The following is a 19,466-nucleotide window of genomic DNA, read 5'->3' on the forward strand; positions in this document are numbered from 1 at the left end:
AGTGTGAACGGACATCGTTGGGATCAACGAAAACGGAGCGAAACGAATACGGAGTAGTGTGAACGTAGCCCAAACACCTTTATGAAAGCACTGCTCGAGAAGGTGTTTACCAATTTGAAGTCTTTCACAGTGGAATCCTGAGGTCAGAAATAGCAGAATGTTAAAGAGGAATACAATACTTGCTATTAATGTCGAGCATACACACCAAAGCATGACAATATTTAGTTGTTTTAATAAAAAAAGCTGTTAAAGGGATTGGAAAGCCATGGCCTATTATGTCCTCATTCTTACGGCCAGCAAAAGTAGCTTAATTCGAATTCGAATTTTCCAAAGATAATCACATAGTCTGTTTTGATGATGAAAGCTGGCATTCCACTTCTTCATGGTTTGCTATGCATATACGTTCTTCTCACATCCTAACTGCATTGATTTAAAACAGTTCAAATGTCAGTAAGACACAAAAGCAAGAAGAGTCAGCCACGCAACATTATTGTGGCAAGATCTCCTTGCAACATCATGCATTCAGATCTTCTTTGCTGGTGAGTAAGCGAATTTTATGATGGTTATCTCGTTACAATGATGATTGGGTGATATCTTGATCAAGCCGTGTGACTCGTCTATTAATTTTCCAAAACTATTGTAATACCATACAACTTTAGACTGATACAGAATACTCTGAGTTTCTCGATACAATTTTTCGTGTGATACTGAATCAAATACTTAATAGTTAATATCAACTTAATCGCCTTTGTCCAGACATGAATTACAGCTCTCGAATGCTTCAAGAAGGATTTTAAATAAAAATGATCGGAGGTTTGAAGTCCATGACAACAATTCAAACTCATCTATGGTGTCAAAGATATCTGATTATTCTTCTTATAATGCCACACACACAATCGATGCTACGCAGAATAACTGGCCTGCGCATTCCTTTCATTTTTGCTCTCTTTTTATAAGAAGTAGTAAAGCTTCAGGTTTCCATACTTCATGAATGTACCAATTCATGAATAAATTTACCAAATCAATTCACTTTTTAGTTTCAAAGCTCCAAACTGATTCGGATGTTTTCAGAATAAAGACAAATGAATACAAACTATCATCGAGAATCAAATGAGATAATGGAATCAAGTTACGAGTGGAACTCAACTAAAACCAACTCTATCAACAATAATAATATACAGTTATTCAAAAACGCACTTCATAAAATATTTCAATTTGAAAATCCGTATGCTAGCTATAGGACGTGGCAAAACTCAGCCAACTCAGCACGAGTTTGCGCATGAAAAAAGTTTAATAACAATAAGTTTAATAAGTCACGCATCAAAGGTTATGTTGAAGATCATCCAGAGAAGGATAACACCAATGATAGTGGAAGTGACAGCCAAGTAGGCTTTAGGAGCGGAAGGAGCACGCTACAACCGATAACAACATTAGGAATTCTAAACGAAAAGGCAAGGGGTATCGGAAGTATGATCTTTCACAACTTCATAGATTTCCGTAAAGCTTTTGACAGAGTCTGGTACGATGCTCTGTGGAATACTATGGGGAAATACAACATTGGAAAAGGCGTAACAGAACAACTAAAAAGCTTCACGACAAAGCGAGATCCAGGATCAAAAATGACGACCAATTCATTGACTGGTTTCGGACAACAGTAGGAGTACGTCTAGGCTGCTTGCTGTCATCAATCTTACTCAATCTGTTTCTGGAGAGAATTTTGGAAGAGACGTTGGAAAGGCATGAAAGCGGAGTTAAGTGCGGAGGAAGAACAGTAACGGACTTGCGTTTTGCTGATGACATTGACTCGCTAGAACAAGATGAGCTAAAATTGAGAGAAATAACAGAAGACTTGAAGAAACGGCATGAAAAAGAGATATGGCATGGAAATCAGAACGGAAAAAGCAAAGTGTTGGTGGTTGGCAAGCGGGAGCACACGGAGAAGCAGACAGTGAATGTGAAAGTGGATGGAGTGCAGTTTTTTAACAGGTAAACAACTTCACGTACTTGGTGTCTAGAATTGGTTACAACGGCAAGTCTAAAATGGAGGTTAGAATAAGAAAAGGCAAAGCAGCTAGTGCACTTGCCAAACTGGATCACATCTCGAGAGCGAGGAATATCAGACTGGCTAACAAATTACTGTTGATGCGATCTGTTGCGGTAGCAACGCTACTATATGCCTGTGAAAGCTGGACACTGAATAGGAGTGATGAGCAGAAGCTAAGGGCCTTTGAAATGAAATCTCATAGAAGATTGCTGGGAATTACTTGAAAAAAGAAAAACACGAACGAGTATATTTTGCAGGAGGTGAAAGGATTGCAGGTCAGAAGCTACAAAGTTTTGTGGAAATGGTCCAGAGAAGGAAGTTCTTTGGGCACACGGTACGGGCAATAGCAGTAATGGAAGGCAGAATGGAAGGAAAGAGAGGTAGAGGAAGACCACAAGGAAATTGATTTAACAACTTGAGAGACAGAAGTGGGATGTCTGGAGCAGATCTTAGCAAAATGGCAAAGACCCGGGAGAGTTGGCACGTAGCTTTCTGGAAATGGGTGCACCCATGGCCGAATCGGCTAAGGACTTGATGATGAGGCCGTCAAGACTCTGCTATAAAACAAGCAGTAAACATACCCTAGGATAAACCAACAAAACTTTATCTAAAACATGATAGCATGCTTACATATCTGCGAACAAAGAAAACATTTATGTAGAATAAAGCATCTCTTCTGTCAGTAAAGATGTCTAAAAACTACGCTTCATGGGCTTTTTCTCGTTCATTTCTTCGTCTTGTGTCTCACTTTCAAATACTTTGCGAAACCACGCTTGTCGATCTGCTTTTCCTGTATCCCTTACTCTACGATTTCGGTCTTGCAGAAAATAGTGCACAGTAGGTCTTGGGTCGAACATGGTCAAGACCGGCATATTCATGTTGACATATAAATAGTTGTTTATCGCTTCGCATAGAATAATGTTAGCCAGGCGTAGTTTTGGAAGAATAGCAGCAGTTACAGATTGGTATTATATAGATCAAGAAAACAAACATCATATTGCGTTAAAGAATATGCAATATACAGTAAGGCTATGTTTTTGACAGTTCTTAGACACATTGAAATATGTAACAAGATTAGAGATCTAGTCTCTAAATGACAGCTTTTTATGAAAAGAAACAGCTAGAAACAGTTGATTTGCCTATGAAGGATCAATGAATACCTAAATTACAAACACAGTAAATTGTATTCCACTTTGTTTCCCCAATTCCCAAAGAATACTATATTGACTCCATAGGGTGGAAGTGAAGAAAAACTTTCCCGTTATCAGGTTTGCTACTCTGTTTGTCAGCTTTGATACTTTCTGGTAAGATGTATACATAACCAGTAGTAGCAGTGGTTCGGCTAAATTACACTGAAGGTATTCCTGAAAATAATTTAAAATTTTTGTTCCGTCCAAAATAGGTCCAGTCAAAACTTAGCCACACCCTGTGATTTACGCTGTTTTGCGCAGTGATGAAATCCCTCAAATTAATGCCTGAATTTTTGAGGGGGCTAGCCACGTGTCAACCCCATTAATTTCAGTTTATACTCAATTCCAGGTATATTTTTTGGGCTTCACATCTTTAACTCTACAACTTGCATGCATGAAACAAAATCTGCATATTAATCCTATCTACGATAATTCTCAGGGTACTATTGCATTACAATTTAGCATCATTTCGGCTTTACCCAATTTTTACGCGGTTATTTGGTTTTAAGAAAAATATTGCACGGGTTTACGATTTTTGCGAAAATTTCATGCGGCTCTACGGTTTCCGGACCCCCAAACATCCCTTTTTGTAGGTTTGTTATAACTTGCGGAACAAAATGCTCCTTCGGCTCGACTCATAATTAAAGAGAGACGTTTCGCGCCTTGTTGTTGTTGATTTGATTCATATCAAATCAAATATGGCGGGTCATAAGCTTCGAGACATGGCGGGAAAGGATTTTGATGAAGAATTTGAGAGGTTTATGAACGAGGTACACAAATTTCAATCACGAATAATATTACGCCTTTTTAATACTTTATTTAGATCTACCACCATAGTAAGTTTGTGCCTTTTTTGATACATATTTTATAGTAGGCCTAATTGTGTTTAACCCCGGTCTGCAGAGTATGGCACTTTTCGACGAGATCTCCGGTGTGCACGAGCAAAAAGCCTGGTGTGCCGGTGTGCACCACTAAAAATGGCTGGTGTGCTGGTGTGCACCCAGTCTGCAGAGTATGGCACTTTTCGACGAGATCTCCGGTGTGCACGAGCAAAAAGCCTGGTGTGCCGGTGTGCACCACTAAAAATGTCTGGTGTGCTGGTGTGCACCGACTATTTTCCCCTGTTGTGGTTAAAATTTGTGAAATTGCATTTCACCGTAAAAATGCGTGTGAAGTATACTGTTGAAGATAGCGCAAGTTTTTTTTTGTATATTTGTCAAGTAAGATTCATGATATCTCAAATACAACTGTGCTTGTTTATATCAGCTGACATTTTCTATGGGACCACACCAAGCCACACCCATCTTAGTTGCCACACCCAAAAATACCTGGTGTGCAAGAGGTTTTGCACAAAAATATCTCCGGTGTGCACATGCCATACTCTGCAGACTGGGTTTAACCAATGTGTCTACCGAAATATTTAGCTAAATCTAAGAGCATATAATTTTTCAATCACGAATAGTATTACGCCTTTTTAATACTTTATTTAGATCTACCACCATAGTAAGTTTGTGTCTTTTTTGATACGTATTTTATAGTAAGCCTAATTGTTTTTAACCAATGTGTCTACCGAAATATTTAGCTAAATCTAAGAGCATATAATTTAACTGAAATAGTCATTCATTTGTTGTTAGCTTAGAGGGCGATTGCCTCTCTAGCCACATACGCGTATTCCTTTTTAAAGAAACTGGTATAGCCTTACTTTAAGTTTACGAACAATTTCTCTTCCTCAAGCATTGAATGGAAATATTGTACACTAGGGTATCAAAAGTATTGCACCACCTTGTTCAAAATAGCGGCACTTTTTGCCAACTTTTTGACAATACAAAACATTTGAATGCATGAATTGGATAAAATAAGCGCATTTATAGCCAGTTTCGGCGGAGAAAATCTGTAAATTTTGCTTACACCATAGAAAACTTAGTTAGAAATATATTAATTGTGCAAAAACATTTTTGTTTCTAAAAATGTAGACCATGCCTATTTTTAATTGTCAAATTGTCAGGGAAGCAAAATTGTCAAATGAGAGGTGAGTCGCTATAAATTATTTAAGAGGAGGAGGTTTTTAATTTAAAAAAAAATGTTGACAAAGTTAGATACAGCCGCATAACAGCTGTTGAAAATCAAAAAAGATTTCTTTAGAGTGTTACAGTAGAAAAGAAACCAAGAAGTGGGTGACCAAAAGTAATTTGATGTTAGAGGGGAAAGAATTTGTCTGTTTTATTTCACTGCGTTTACACCCAAGGACCATAAAAGACATGGAACTCGACACTGAGCAAGGTGTTGCAGCTCAAAATCCGTCCAAAGAAAGATAATGTGTGTTTTGCATAAATATAAAAGAAAAAGTTACCTGAGTAAATGGAAACCATTTTTGAAAAAGAATTACTAGAATAAAATTGTTTGCTAGTGTCATTTTTCAAACAAATGCTCTAAATAGATTGATGTTTTGATTGGTGGTTGTTCTGCTTTCGATCAATTGCCATTCGCACTCTTAAAAAACAGAATTAATTTGCATAACAATAGCTTTCGATCATTAATGCGCCATTTCACCTCCTTGGAGGTGATGCAATACTTTTGATACCTTAGTGGATATCGGTGGCTCATATTTTGCCTTAAACAACAATAATATGTAATTGGAAAGAACAATCAGAAAAGATAAATTTGTAACCTGCTTTTATATATAGCACAGGGGGCACATGGAAGCAAATGCTTTGCCACAGTGCTGCAAGGGCACTACAACCTACTGTATGATTTCCAGCACATTTGGAGGGAGTACTTAATTACCTGCTATCCTTACCCGTGGATTTTATTTTTTTAATCTTGAAGCTATGATTGATAAAACACAGATACACCCATATAGAAAATTTCATTTAGGGGGGGGGGGAGGGCCTAAATTTTATTCTGAGGGGCTGTTCTTTTCATCTCAGAGAAGGGAGCTTGGCTCCCCTCTGTCTTAAGGCCAGCTCTACCTTATATTCCAGTTTTGAATTTTGCAAGTTTGAAAACTGGAAAAGAGATATTGGAAAGATACATTGTTTGTTATGTGCATTGTCGTATTTATGTTATTTGTCTACATATATTTATATACACATTTGTTTTATATTGAGACTAATAGATCTTTCTAAGATAATTTCTTTGCAAAGAAACCTAGTAAAATTGCTTCCTTTTTTATACAATTTCTTCATATTCTCCACATGGAAGATCAGAGCCAGCTTAAAGCTTGCAATGCTAAAAATAGTTTTTCTGCAGCCAATGTCTGATGACTCCCACTCAGTGATGTCTCCTCGACATAAAAGAGGACAAGGCATTGAAAGATCACAAACAATAGAGTCAGTGAAGGCATCTGATGAGTTCTCTCTACCTGACACAAGAAGTTTTGACAAATCTCCTTCTCCAGTTGAAAAGAGGCCATATGATAGCATTACTGAAGAAAATGAATCATATTCAGTCAAATATGAAAAAGACAATGATAATGAAGATAGCAAGGTAATTTGTAGAAATAGCATTGTTTTCCACTGCTTTATTTTTCGTTGACAAGCTAAACGGCTCCTAATCTTGAGCAGCAAACATTTGATATCAAACTTTCAGATGAAGTCTGTAAGTTTAAAGCAGTTAAAACGTTTATCATTAAACTTTCTCAAATTTTAAATGCCGCTTCTCTAGGTGCTGTCAGCACTAAAAACACAGGATGATGTCAAAATCAGTAAAGACAGCCTAGAACATGGTAACTCAACTTAAGAAATATCTTTGTCTTTTTTACTTTCTGTGGATTTCATGATTAAACTTGTGGGGCCTTGTTGTCTGATTTCAATGTACTTTACCTGGGGTACCACCCTAAAAAGTTACAAAGGGGGCTGTGCTTTAGAGAAATGTCTCATTCATGGAAAGTCACCATCATAATAAAGGGTCAACTGAGATTGCCAAGCAGAAAATTTGCACAACCAAATGTACTGGCTTATTAATGGCGTTTTCTACAACTGCTTGTTTCACAAAACTTTCTGGAAAAAACTTGGCTTGAACATTTATTTTCTTGGTAGCAAGTGGCTAAACCTGAAGTATGTATAAAGGTAATGGGAATAAACCTCTATATAATGTTTGCAGCTGTTATGATGCAAGTATTGTTTGCTGTGTATTTTTTAATACCCATTTCTAATACCCATACCCATTTTTGATAGGGTTCATCAATGAGAGTTACTCTGCAGCTGAAACAAGTAAAACTGATACAATGCAATTAGTGAATAAGTATGCAGACCAAACTCTTCATGGAATGGACACTCTAGAAGAAATGGCTGACAAAGAACAGTTTTTTCGCAAACTTGCTGCTGACGTTTCTGGCACCTTGGACTTCAGCCAGCTAAACAAAGCATTGGATGAGACAAACTCAGATAAGGAGGCAAGGTCAGAAGAGTTTTGAAATTTTGATTTTTGTTGTAAAAGAATGATTTTTCTTTCTTAGGACTGGATCATAATGCTTTTAATATTTTGAATGGTTACCATTGATGATTTTTCAAGACTTCATTTTGAGACTTGTCTACCATGGCCTTTATTTGCTAGCAATAGATTTTGTTTAATTGGTACTTTCGTGATAGGAAGTAATCTCAAGCCAGATATTAACATCCCCCACATTTTACTGTATGTGGACTGTTAACTAGCCTGTTACGTCGTCTGGATCAAACATAGATGCAAAGATAGTCATTTGCCATTTTGGTCATTTACCGAGTTATCAACTTTTGCATGTCAAGCAGTTTGTTTTTGAATTATTTCTTGTACATAAGACAAACCATGAAATCACTCCTCTAAGTTGAATATCAAGGTTTGAATCCCCCCTCCTCCCTGCAATCCCCCCTCCTCCCTGCAATCCCCCCTCCCCCTGCAATTTTGCTTTATTTTCTCTCTATTATCCTCTTCGGCCTTTACAGATGCTAGAAATGAAGATAATTACCAAGAACTCAAATATTCTGATCATCTTTCAGTAAATTGTGTAAGCACAATCCCTCTTGCCTAGACAAAAGTTCATTTAAATAGCGTCATTTGCAAAATAGGAAATGATTAAAGTTTCAGGATTTGGACCTGGATAATGATGGCATCTCGAGTATTTCAATCCCATATCTTAGATAGATTTGGACTCCAATCGCTATCCTCTTTCCATTAACATTTGTCATGTAAGTTGTTTAGGTTCAAGGTTACCGCTATCTTCAATAAACTTTATGGATGTTCCCTTAGTAGTTAACGGTTCCTATATTTAGGCAAAAATACTGTTCCCATAAAATATTGAGGGTATTTTTTTGCCTGAAAGTGATGACATGGCGGCTTCAGGACCAGACATAACTTCAACAGCAAGACATGATATCCACGCAAGCAAAGAAGTCAATCGTTTATCAGGTAACCCAAGTAAATGTATTTGAAGGCTGTTCCTTTTGTGCGGTATGGGCATATTTTGGCCTGTGTTCCATTTCAAGTTAGGGCCCTGGAGCACAGGCTAGCATTTTCTGTTGATGCATATACCCATGCTCTTGAGGGCTGCGCAAACATTTGAATGGCAACATGTGGACTGTGCAAACATGTAGGTCTTTCCTTTATTTATATTCTTGGGATTTCAACAGAAAGGTGAGAAACCTTTACATTTATCTTAATTTGTAAGAAACTGATCGGTAATTCAAAAGAGTGTGTTTGGAATGACACTGAAGAGAGCTTCTGGAAAACTTTTAAATCTACCTCTATATTATTTAGTTCTTAAACAAAGGTGACTATCAGTTGCTATTAATTTGGAGTGACGTAACCATCTGCCATCAACTTGACTAGTTAAATGCATACTCTTTTCATTTTAGGACTGCAACAAAATGACGAATTTATGCGGTCCACTGGGCCAAAAAATTACGAGGTAAGTAAGATTCTTTTTTATGCATCGAAAATCATCTTGCTAGCAGAAAATTTATCTAGAAGTCATGTTGAGGTCATTGGTGATGATCAGCCATTTTCGGGTGTATTTTTCATCGCAGATTGCTTACTTATTTGCTTGGCCCTTAGGTGGGCACTGTTGTTTTTTTATATAACTTTATTGAAGATGTGGTACACTTTTTTCTTCCGACTATTGAATCATGAAGCAAGAAATCAGATACTTATTTAGTCGATATTCCCAAAAGTTTAAGACAAATTCGGGTAATATATTATCCAATCAAGAAGGTTTTCAACTTTGCAACTAAACCCTTCTTGACTTTGTATTGATTGAAGCCCGCTATGGCGCTAGTTGGAAGCCAATGCAACTTTTCGCTTGGTCTTGCAAATTTTCGTTTACCTTAAGGCAGATAAAGTCTTTCTTATGAAAATTTGTATCGATAGGCGTACCGTATGGAATTTCGTTTGCTATTGCCGTAAGTCGGTAATATATAACTATTGAGATAAATGGGCGCACATGTTCGGTATACTTTGTATAGGGTTGACTTTCATCAAGTACACAAGCAATGTAAATTGAGACATATATTATGTTTGTCTTTTACGATTTTGCATTAACCACGTGATATGTCTTGAGTATCATTACGCGTTCTGTTTCCTCCTGTTCAATTTTTCAATAGGAAGAGCAAATGGTTCTACAGGGAGGAACATTGAAAGGTGCAAGTAATCGTTTTCTCGCCAAAGGTATAGATACAAATCTGTAAAATTATTACGTATTTTAATTTAGCACAACTTTACCGATCAATATGCTTGTTTTGGAATTCTCATCTTGAATATTTAATATAATCTCAATTTATTTTATTGTCCATCTGCAGTTGATCTGATGGATTCGCTGGCATCTTCGGCTGTAATCAATAATGCCACAGTTTCGTCCGGAAATATCGAGCAACCAGGTTCGATGCATTTACCCTCATTCGTATTCTCTTGAGAAAATTGCTAAGAGGATTGTTAACTTGTGAATTTAATCGCATAAAGCTGCGTCATTTGCCCATTATATAGTTTTTAGAGTTTTAGTTCCTATGTTCTATCTTTAAAGATAAATCTTTTAGGTCTTATAGAAATAGAAGGACTGGGTGCAGAGAAAGATGGAATTCATTCCAACGAAGCAAGTAAACGTTCTGACGAAGAAGGCATTAGAGGTGAAAAGTTTAGCTACTGTTTATTTTTGTGAGGAGACGTGTCATAAATGGCATGAAAGAAGGCGCTGATACGCATTAGTGCCTTGGGGAATGATCTGATAATTGATTTAAGCAAATTAACCATTGAAAGTTACATGTTTAACTATTCATGCAAAAGATTTCCCAACAAACCTCGGCGCTGATAAACTGATCGTTTTGCAGATCTTGATGAAGAAAAGTCATGTGATTCTAGACTGTCGGGTTACAGTAGTGATTCACCGCCTTCAGAAAGTTTGAGAAGCATAAAGGAAATCGCAAAGGTTCGCATCGAAAAAGCTAAAGAAAAGGCGCTAGTTAAACCTCCGGAAAGCATGTCTTCGGAGGTTGGTTCTGGCAAATCAAGAAGTAATTCAAAGAAATATGCTAGAAGAGATCTATCCCAGGATTCTAGGAACTCTTCTTCAGGTTTAGTTCTCCATTAGATATTTTATGTCATACACGAGATTTCTAATAAAAGCACTTTTGTTTCTGTTTTGTAGAAACTTATAACATACACGAGATTTCTAGTCAAAGCTTTTGTTTCAGTTTATTAGAAACCATAAGCATAAGAATTTCGCAGTACATTCAGTTTTCTATCCATCTAAACTCGGCAGTTAAATTGCAACATTTCTTTGCTTATATAAAGGACTGAGTGGCAAGAGTGAAAAGCTTATGAAATCAAATGAAATACGCAAAAGAACTTTAAAAGGATCAGTGTCTTCTGCAAATTCATCAAGAAAGGTATTGATTGTGTAGTTTCAGTATTAAGTCACGAAAATGCTTGAAAATGCTTTTTTGCTTTGAAAGCTGTTTAATTTGTTTTTTATGCTGCTTATAATAGCGCACTTTTTCTGCCATTGTTAATTATTTTTGTGGTTTTTTTGCCGCCTGTGTATTTATGAACTTTCTGCCTTGAGATGTCTCTTTTTACATCCGAGGGAAGTATGGATGGTGACCTGGCTTTTGAGTCGACGAATAAATCCAGTAAGCCGACAAAAGCTAAATCAAGTTTTTCGAGATTGCCATCAGGAAAAAGATCGGAGAACGTTTCAAGCGATTTGTCACGGCTCCCCAGATTTAAAAAGCAATCGCTGCACGAGGGAGGTATCAGCCCTAACCTTTTGTTCATTTTGCTAATATCTAATTTCGTCTCATCAGTACAGCTGCGATACAAACTATTCTTCAGTTTTCTGTTCCTGTTAAATTATTTGTTATTTGCAACCCCTCATTCTGTATTTTTACAGAACCGAGTTTTTTGCCCGTGAAGGAACAGGAACTACCTCATTACAATTGTCTTAAATGTTAAATTACTTGTTGACTAATTGTGCTAGCAGCAATTGTTACACATTATTTCTATAAATTTCAAGCCAATGAAAATGTTTTTTGGCTAGCCTCTTAAGCTGCTCGATCCATGATGCATTTTATCAATTACTTTTACATGTGTAATAACTTAAAATTTTTAAATTCTATACTAATAGTACCGTTCCTCTTATAGTTTCCATTGCATTATTCTACGCGAAATGCCATTGATATTTGCTGATTGTGATTGTAAAAAACTCTATGCCTAGAATATCCTGCTGATATAAAATGAAAATTTCTTCATTTGAGTTTCTATATATGATTGTGTCAATATTTTCTATTTTTGACCTTGTTTATCTAATCGTGTAGAAGCGCTTTCAACAAGAATCGCAGAAATAACGCGAGAACGTCAGCTACAGACAGAACTATACGAGCTTCGAGCCGAGTTCAATAAATTATTGGACGAGAATGAGCAATTGCATAAAGAGGTTGATAAATTGAAACGAGTCTCAAATGAAAAGGAGATCAGACTGCGTCAAGAATTCGAAACAGAAATGCTACAGCAAAAGGTTGCAACATTTGAAAAGCAGTTGAAAAAGGCACAAGAGTTGAGAATCAGGCGAGATAGTGATGATGATATAAATGAGGTGAGCGAAACACAGTTTGAGCAAAAGCAACAAACAGCGCTAGGTTTTGTTGTCATAAAGCCCCAGCATCATAAAGCCCAAACGGTTTTGTTATCATAAAGCCCAAACAAGTGCTCTTGATATTTATTTCAAGACTGAGATTTGCTACTATTCTGTCTTTATTTTGACTGTATCAAAATGGATTGTATTTATCCTCTATTCGCAGAGGATTCTCAGGGAAGATCATGATGACATTATTTCGTCAAGCTTAACTTCTGGATAGTCTGGATAAAGGCAAAAAACAGGAACTTCATTTCATAAAGATTGGCTTTGCACAATTCCTTTGCACTGCTTTCTCTGAAGGCATGATCTCCTTTTCTCTTCAAACAGCATTAGTCTGAGACTCTGATTCTTCTTTTTTTAGGCCAGCTCTTTAACTGCTTGCTTTGGAAATGATTTTTAATTCTGAAAACATTTTTGCTGTTTGAAAATTTGAAATTACAGCAGCTAGATCTTTTGATAGAAATTTACTCAATTTAAATTTTTTGGTTGTGTTTAATTGAGCAGGAAAGATGGCTGTTACTGCGATGATTATTGGTGAATAAACATTATATACAAGGAGTTTCAGCTAGTATTGATATTGGTTGAATACATATGCATTATATTTTGTTTTGAAAAAGGAAGCATCAAAAGAAATAGAGCGATTGCAGAAGGAAATCAAAGAGCAAGAGTTGTTGTTGAATGGCTATCAGTTAGAAAATGAAAGACTTTTTCAAGAAATGAAGAAGAAGGAAAGCGAGAAGAAAACCTCACAGTCAAATTTAATTGAAGAGAATCGAAGGCTGAGTAGGACAGTTTGTTAATCTTTTGTCTGCTAATATTTCGCTTAATCTTGTTACTGTGCAACTCTATAGTTAATTAATAGAGAGTGCGGGAAAATAACCAACTCGAGCGAGGCTCAAACTCACGACCCCTGACTTTGTACGTCAAGTGCTCTACCGCTGAGCTATCGGGTCGTGCTTTCAAGCCAACACCCAAGACCGAGTCATTCACCCACACTTCCCCTCTCTTTTACCAGATACACAGGGGAGCCATCGCAGCTCCATCACAAAGTGCAGAGGACTTGAAGAATGAGAGAGGACTGCCCACACCAGGGGGGCCATCGCAGCCCCAACACTGGATAGGGTTGAAGAGAAAGTTTAAAGACAACAGAATTTATTGAAGATGCGAAAAGACGTCTATAGTTCTTAAAACGTCTTTCGCATCTTCAATAAACAGCAGAAACGCAACTCGTGTCACGTTTGATGACAGCACAAAGTATTCTTATACTGCGTATTATTCTACCATTGTCATAAAAAGTTGCTCTTCTTCTATTCTCTCCTGCTTTGCATAAATACAGTGGGACCTCTAAAATCGGCCACTTTTAGGGGCCAAGCTTGTATAAGTTGTTGTTTCAGAGGTGACTGCTATGGGGAGGTTTTTTCCCAATTTTTTATCAGAAACAAGTCGGAAGAAGGAAGAGGGGTGATTGAAGCAATTTATACACTTGTTTCACTTATGTTACAAAGACATGATCTACGATATCATGCGCTGTCACTGAATACAAATAAATTTTTGGGGTGACTTAAGAATTGAAATACCTCTGATGTATCAAGCAAGGGGTCATAAAAAGGCTTGCACTGGCTGAATAAAATGTATAAATTGCTCGTTGATGAACTTGTCAGAAAATTGAAAAACTAATGATTTTTAAAAAATAAACATACTTTCTAAACATAACCGAATTTTTTTGTATCTTTCTTTAATTTCTTTGCAAAAAGTTACCTGCTTTACCGTTAATGGAAGTGAAATAAGGCACCAAGGCACTCCAAAGAGGCTGTTGATTGGAGGTGGTCGCTGTGTGGAGGTTTTTGTGTGAGAGTTTTACTATGAATTCAGCAGAGACTTTATTCACTAGCCGCAGATCTGGAGGTGGCCGTTGCACAGAGGTGACCGGTATAAGTGGTTTCATTAATACCGGTCACCTACATTAGCCAGGGAACAAAATGCATATCCGCTTTTTTAAAGCCAGTTCCGTGTTTTCAGATGATACAAAATTTGATTCATGTTATTATTACCATAAAAAAGGAATGTTTATGAGGAAAACTTCTTCCCTTTTCTCTTTGCCTGATAAACCCTTTTGTTTCTTTCAAAATAGAAAGTGCTATGGCGGAGAATGAGCTGAAGCGTGACCGGCTATCGAAGCAAGTTGAAGAGCTACATCGTGAAATCGAGCAATTGAAAGCTGCCAGAACCAAGGGGCAAAATGTCCCGTCAAATGAATTTGTAGAGAAGCTAAAATCGGCTGAAAGTGAAAATGTGATGTTGCGCAAGGAAATTTCGGCCTTGAAAGGGAAGACAGATAATGACCATCACCTGATCAAGGATCTAGAGAGACAAGTACATATACCAAACATTGCCATTTTCATAACGTCTTAACTGCTCAGGTTCAGCAAATCTAATTGCGTCACCAAAAAGACATACGTTTTATTGATATTAAAAGTTTTTTGGCGTTTTCAAATTTAAAAATGGTTTTGAAAAAGCAAACAAAGCATACTGAAAACTTTTTCTTCCGACACTTCTCAGATTATAAAACGTCAGAACAACGTTCCGAAAGAACAAGAAGAAAAGTAATTACTCTATTGTGGAACAAAATAGGCCAATCAGAAAAATGCGAGCACATGACCGGTATAGTTGTCCATTCGGTACCGCTTGGCTTTAAGGAAATCATCAACTTCTTCTGTCTACACAATAGCAGTTTTTTCGTATTTCAATAGATTGATTTCAAAACCGCTAGATGAAAAGGCGACCAGGCTCTGCCAATTATCTAAAACATGTCGACATAGGCACAATATGGGTTAACTAAAAGATGTTGTCAAGTGGCTGAATCACTTGTTTTAACGGTTTATCTAGCCCTACAACATGCTCGCATTTTTCTGATTGACCTATTTCGATCCACAATTGGGTATTTATTTTCCATTGTGTTCTTCCAGAACCTTATTCTGACGTCGTATAATCTGAGCAGTGTCAGACGAAAAAGCTTTCAGTACATTGTAAAATGTTTGCTTTTTTCAAATCCATTTTTTATTGATATCTGCAAAGTCAATCTTTTCCTGTGACAATAGCTTTGTGAAAATGGATTTTTGCATATTTTTGCTTTGCTCGTTCCACAAGTTCGATAGCTTCTACTCAATTTTCTTCAATTTTTCCTTTGCAGCCTTATGCAGCATCCGCGAGAGCCAAAAGTAGGTAGTTATTAATGGAAAATAGGTTAGGAAACCCTGAAATTGTTTCCTGTGTTGTTTTTTAGAGAAACGAAATGGAAAAGATTATTAAACGTCGATATCCAGATGGAGTACCAGACCTGCTGCAAGACTCACGAAACGAACAAAGACATAACGAAGATAGTGCATCGAGAGCGATTAATTTCCTTGAAAGTAAGTTGAAACGTCTTGAAAAAGAACTCGACAATAAGGACGAGGAGACCAGCAGGCTTTTGTGCAACGCTGAACTAAGGTACAAAGACATGGCAAAAAAATATGAAGGGCATATAGAGGATTTGCAAAAGCAACTCATTGAAATGAAAAGAAAAAAGTCCCCCAGCAGAGGTGCAGTAGCCAAAGAGGAGAGGGTACGAGGTTTTACTCCTGGAGACGAAAGAAAAGACTTTGAAGCTGAAAAGTCGAACAGAAAGGAAGATAAAGAGAGAAAACGCCGCAGGAAAGAGGAAATTGATTTACTTCAAACCAGTGAGAGAATGGAGACCGACAGGATTAGGGGAATAGAAAAGGAGAATTTTGATATGAAATTAGCTATAGAAGATTTACGAATGAATTCTGAGAATGATATGGCGAGACATTTAACTATAAAGGCACGTATGGAAGAGGAGTTCAATCGGATTCGTTTAGACTGTAGGGCAGAAATTGAAGACATGAAATTAAGCAATTTGAAAGAACTGAATAGGTTAGAAAGTGAAAAAACTGAGATAGAAAATTTAGTGAAAAATTTGCAAAAAGATAACACAAAGCTGCAAAGAAATGTTGCTGATCAAGATATGATTATTGAGAAACTGAAGCAAAAGCTTTCACAGTCAGGTGTCGATAAAGAGCTTCTACATGCTGCAAAGGTAGGATTTCCATATTTCAGCCCTATTTAAAGCAAAATACAATCTTTGGTTTTCAAATCATCTTTTTATACTATTGATTGTTTTCAACATTGTCTAAAAGTCAATTGTTAATACTACTAGAGCAAAACAAAAGATGGTGTGATTATGTTTTGTTGGGGAATGTTTAAGCCAATTGAGAACTGTTTTAATGATTATCCTATTTTGAATAAGCGCTATGAATAGTTAGCTTATTGTACTATTTGATACGGCCGTCGAAACTAGTTATACCAAACATTAAAGGGAAACCAACGATGTAGCTCGTTACATAGGAAGCTCGTTAAACCGAAGGAAAACTTTACTACGAAACATGGCGAAGGTGGTTTGATATGCTTTTTACTTGGTGGTTTGATATTCTTAGAATTGCGCAAGTAGTTTTGATACATTTAGCTAGTGACCACAAGACAAAATGAGATGCCTAAAATTTGAAAAACTTTATACTGAACCGTAGATGTATGGGGTTTCAGTAGTGACGATCACCATATCCAAAGCACTAAGACTTTAAGCAATGCAACTCTGCACACGTAAACCAAGCCAACGTTTTTAATGGCGTTTATGAGCTTGACTTTAGTCAAAAGATTAGTTCGTCCAGCAGACAAGGGATAGTTATGTTTGCTACGACGAGTCCTTCTCTCAACTTTAGGTCAAAGAGGAAGTTTTGAATAACAAAGTAGAAGCTTTAAAAAAAGAACTTGATGGTGCGCTTGAGTGCCAGCCTCTTGAACAGCAGCGCTTTAGGGTTTTGGAAATGAAAATCGCAAGCATGCAACAAAGGCAAACGGACAGGGAGGGTGAACTGCGGAGTCTCCTTCGCAAGGTCGAACCGATGTTTGTACCAGGTGGGCAAGATTCACACTGGCGAAAGATTGTCGAAGAGAAGAATGAGCAAATCAAGCAGTTTAGGGAAGAACTGGATTCAATTTTAGATGTATTGAAACATTTGATGCGAAATGAGTCAGTTCAGCTCTGACAAATGTATAATATCCTCGGAGATATCTATGCGACCCTTATAAATGTAAATATATTTAAATGCCAGTATTCAGAGATTATCAAAGTGAAAGATCGAGATATTGAAAATTTATAAACAAGGAAATATGAATTGCCTTTATTACTTAGCCTTACTTGTGTTGCTAACGAATGAATCTTTTCTACCACTTTGTTATTGGGATCCGTGTGCGATCCAGGGATAGAAGATTTTTTTCTCTGATACCAAGACTGAGATGTCAAAAGTTTTTGTGCATCAAACTGGTAATAAAGACTGGTAACGAAGCTAACTCAATTTTTTGTTTTAATGATTGTTCGTTTCACTTCTGTCCTTGGTCTTAATAATACGGAATTGAAGTAGTAGACTACGGATATAAACAGTTGAAGCTAGTGGTGTCAAGAAACTGTATGACAAGAACACGTCATTTCTGAGAAATAAAGAATGATTAAGTTCTTCATTACAAAGTAAGGTGAGGGCATTTTATTGACAGCTACACACCCAAGAACATAGAGTCATATTTAATTAACATTTTAGCAACATTCACAAACACTTTGTAATTTTAAACAACCAGCGTTCCTTTTTGAATACTGGATCTGGAAAAGATTAGATTGGTATAGCGATGTTCTCACAAATATGTCGATCAAGTACTGAGAGTTTGCTTGGGAAGAATTCGTTGTTCAAAGAAGAGCCATTCATCATAGCAGCAGTGATATTTGTGTAACTGATAAGCAGGATACTGATGCTGCAATTTTGTTTATTATATAGAATTTTTATAAGTGAAGTTGTTCAGTTTATCAAGTGCTAAGCAATTCGCCAAGTTAGGGCCATAAATCTATTGATGGGGTCTAAGATTAGATCACAGGTTAGCTGGCCATACCAGTCAAAGTAAAGTAAATTCTCTCCTGGCCGCGTGAAGAATCTACCATAAATCAAAGTCTTCGTCTTATGTTTTTCGAATTCTCTTTCAACAAAACAAAACATATCATATTTAATTTACAAAGTACCAAAAGTTCGTTCGTAGTTCAGTTTTCCTCTTCCTACTACCTCCGCGTGTACCTAAAAGTCCCGGATGCACCCCTTTAGCGTCCAATATTTCCTATACTCCCCTAAAATTAATGCAAAGTGTTAATTTTATTTCAATGTTTTTAACCCATCTCCCTTAAATGTATTCTTCTTCTTTTTCAGCAATACGCTTTATCTTTGTCTTTGCAGCTCTGACTGCTTGCCTCTCTGGTCGTGCTTCTTTTGCCGCCTCAGCATCATCTGTTTCTTTGTTCGCAACTCGTATTCGTTGATTCAGCTCCTGTAGAGTCATAGTTGACTTTATCTCTAGGGGGCAGGTGAGCTGTATAGGGCATTCCCATATCTTATTTGTCATAGACTCGAACGAGACAGTGTTTGTGAAGACCCAATTTCTCCAGAATTTTGTCTTGCAATCTGTTTATACAGACTTGGCAGGGGGGATTATGTTGAGACAATCGCTGAAATGGTTGGCCTTGGCACTTGGCCAACTGTTTCCACAATTGTGAATGAAGTCAATGAAGCAATTGTTTCGTGCATGTGGGAAGAGTGTGTTAGTTCATTGATGCCTTCTTCAGAGGAAGATTTCCAAAGCCAAATTTTGGATGTAGAAGAACAATGGCAGTTTCCTTTTACATGGGCAGCTGTTGATGGGTGTCACGTCCCAATGAAATGCCCTCCTGGTGGTAACGAGGCTAGCAAGGAATTCCACAACTTCAAAAATTTCTGCTCAGTAGTTTTAATGTCACTTGTTGATGTCAAATACCGCTTCATTTGGGGAAGTTGTGGATTTACTGGCAACTCTCATGACTCCATCATCTTGCAGTCTACTTCACTTTGGGCAGACCTTAAGAATGATAAGCTCTTGCCACCTTTGATGCACACCGAGCAAGGAATACTCATCCCACCACTGATCATTGGAGACTCAGCTTTTCCTCTAGAGGCATGGCTAATGAAGCCATACACAAATGCAGTACTGACAGAGAAGCAGCACA

The 19,466-nt window shown here is 37.2% G+C and overlaps 1 protein-coding gene across 1 annotated transcript; it reads left to right on the plus strand.

The window, feature by feature from the left end:
- Positions 1-3,857: 3,857 nt before the first annotated feature.
- Positions 3,858-17,589, plus strand: LOC135685532 (centrosomal protein of 162 kDa). The gene is made up of 17 exons (XM_065201508.2): positions 3,858-4,004; positions 6,484-6,720; positions 6,898-6,958; positions 7,410-7,632; positions 8,531-8,616; positions 9,063-9,115; positions 9,807-9,870; positions 10,002-10,079; positions 10,236-10,325; positions 10,527-10,769; positions 10,990-11,084; positions 11,282-11,447; positions 12,012-12,289; positions 12,949-13,114; positions 14,463-14,704; positions 15,615-16,430; positions 17,110-17,589. The coding sequence occupies exons 1-17, from the start codon at positions 3,933-3,935 to the stop codon at positions 17,434-17,436; spliced, it is 3,297 nt and encodes a 1,098-aa protein (XP_065057580.2). The 5' UTR covers positions 3,858-3,932; the 3' UTR covers positions 17,437-17,589.
- The last annotated feature ends 1,877 nt before the right edge of the window (positions 17,590-19,466 follow it).

Source organism: Rhopilema esculentum, chromosome 15, assembly GCF_057945365.1.
Source record: "Rhopilema esculentum isolate cy_ngs chromosome 15, ASM5794536v1, whole genome shotgun sequence".
Lineage (NCBI taxonomy): Eukaryota > Metazoa > Cnidaria > Scyphozoa > Rhizostomeae > Rhizostomatidae > Rhopilema > Rhopilema esculentum.

Excerpts from the sequence above, each read along its gene's own strand:
- LOC135685532 (XM_065201508.2), top strand. The coding sequence starts at position 3,933 with ATGGCGGGTCATAAGCTTCGAGACATGGCGGGAAAGGATTTTGATGAA. Across the intron at positions 11,448-12,011 it reads GCAATCGCTGCACGAGGGAG|AAGCGCTTTCAACAAGAATC; the intron begins GTATCAGCCCTA and ends CTAATCGTGTAG. Across the intron at positions 16,431-17,109 it reads AGCTTCTACATGCTGCAAAG|GTCAAAGAGGAAGTTTTGAA; the intron begins GTAGGATTTCCA and ends TCTCAACTTTAG.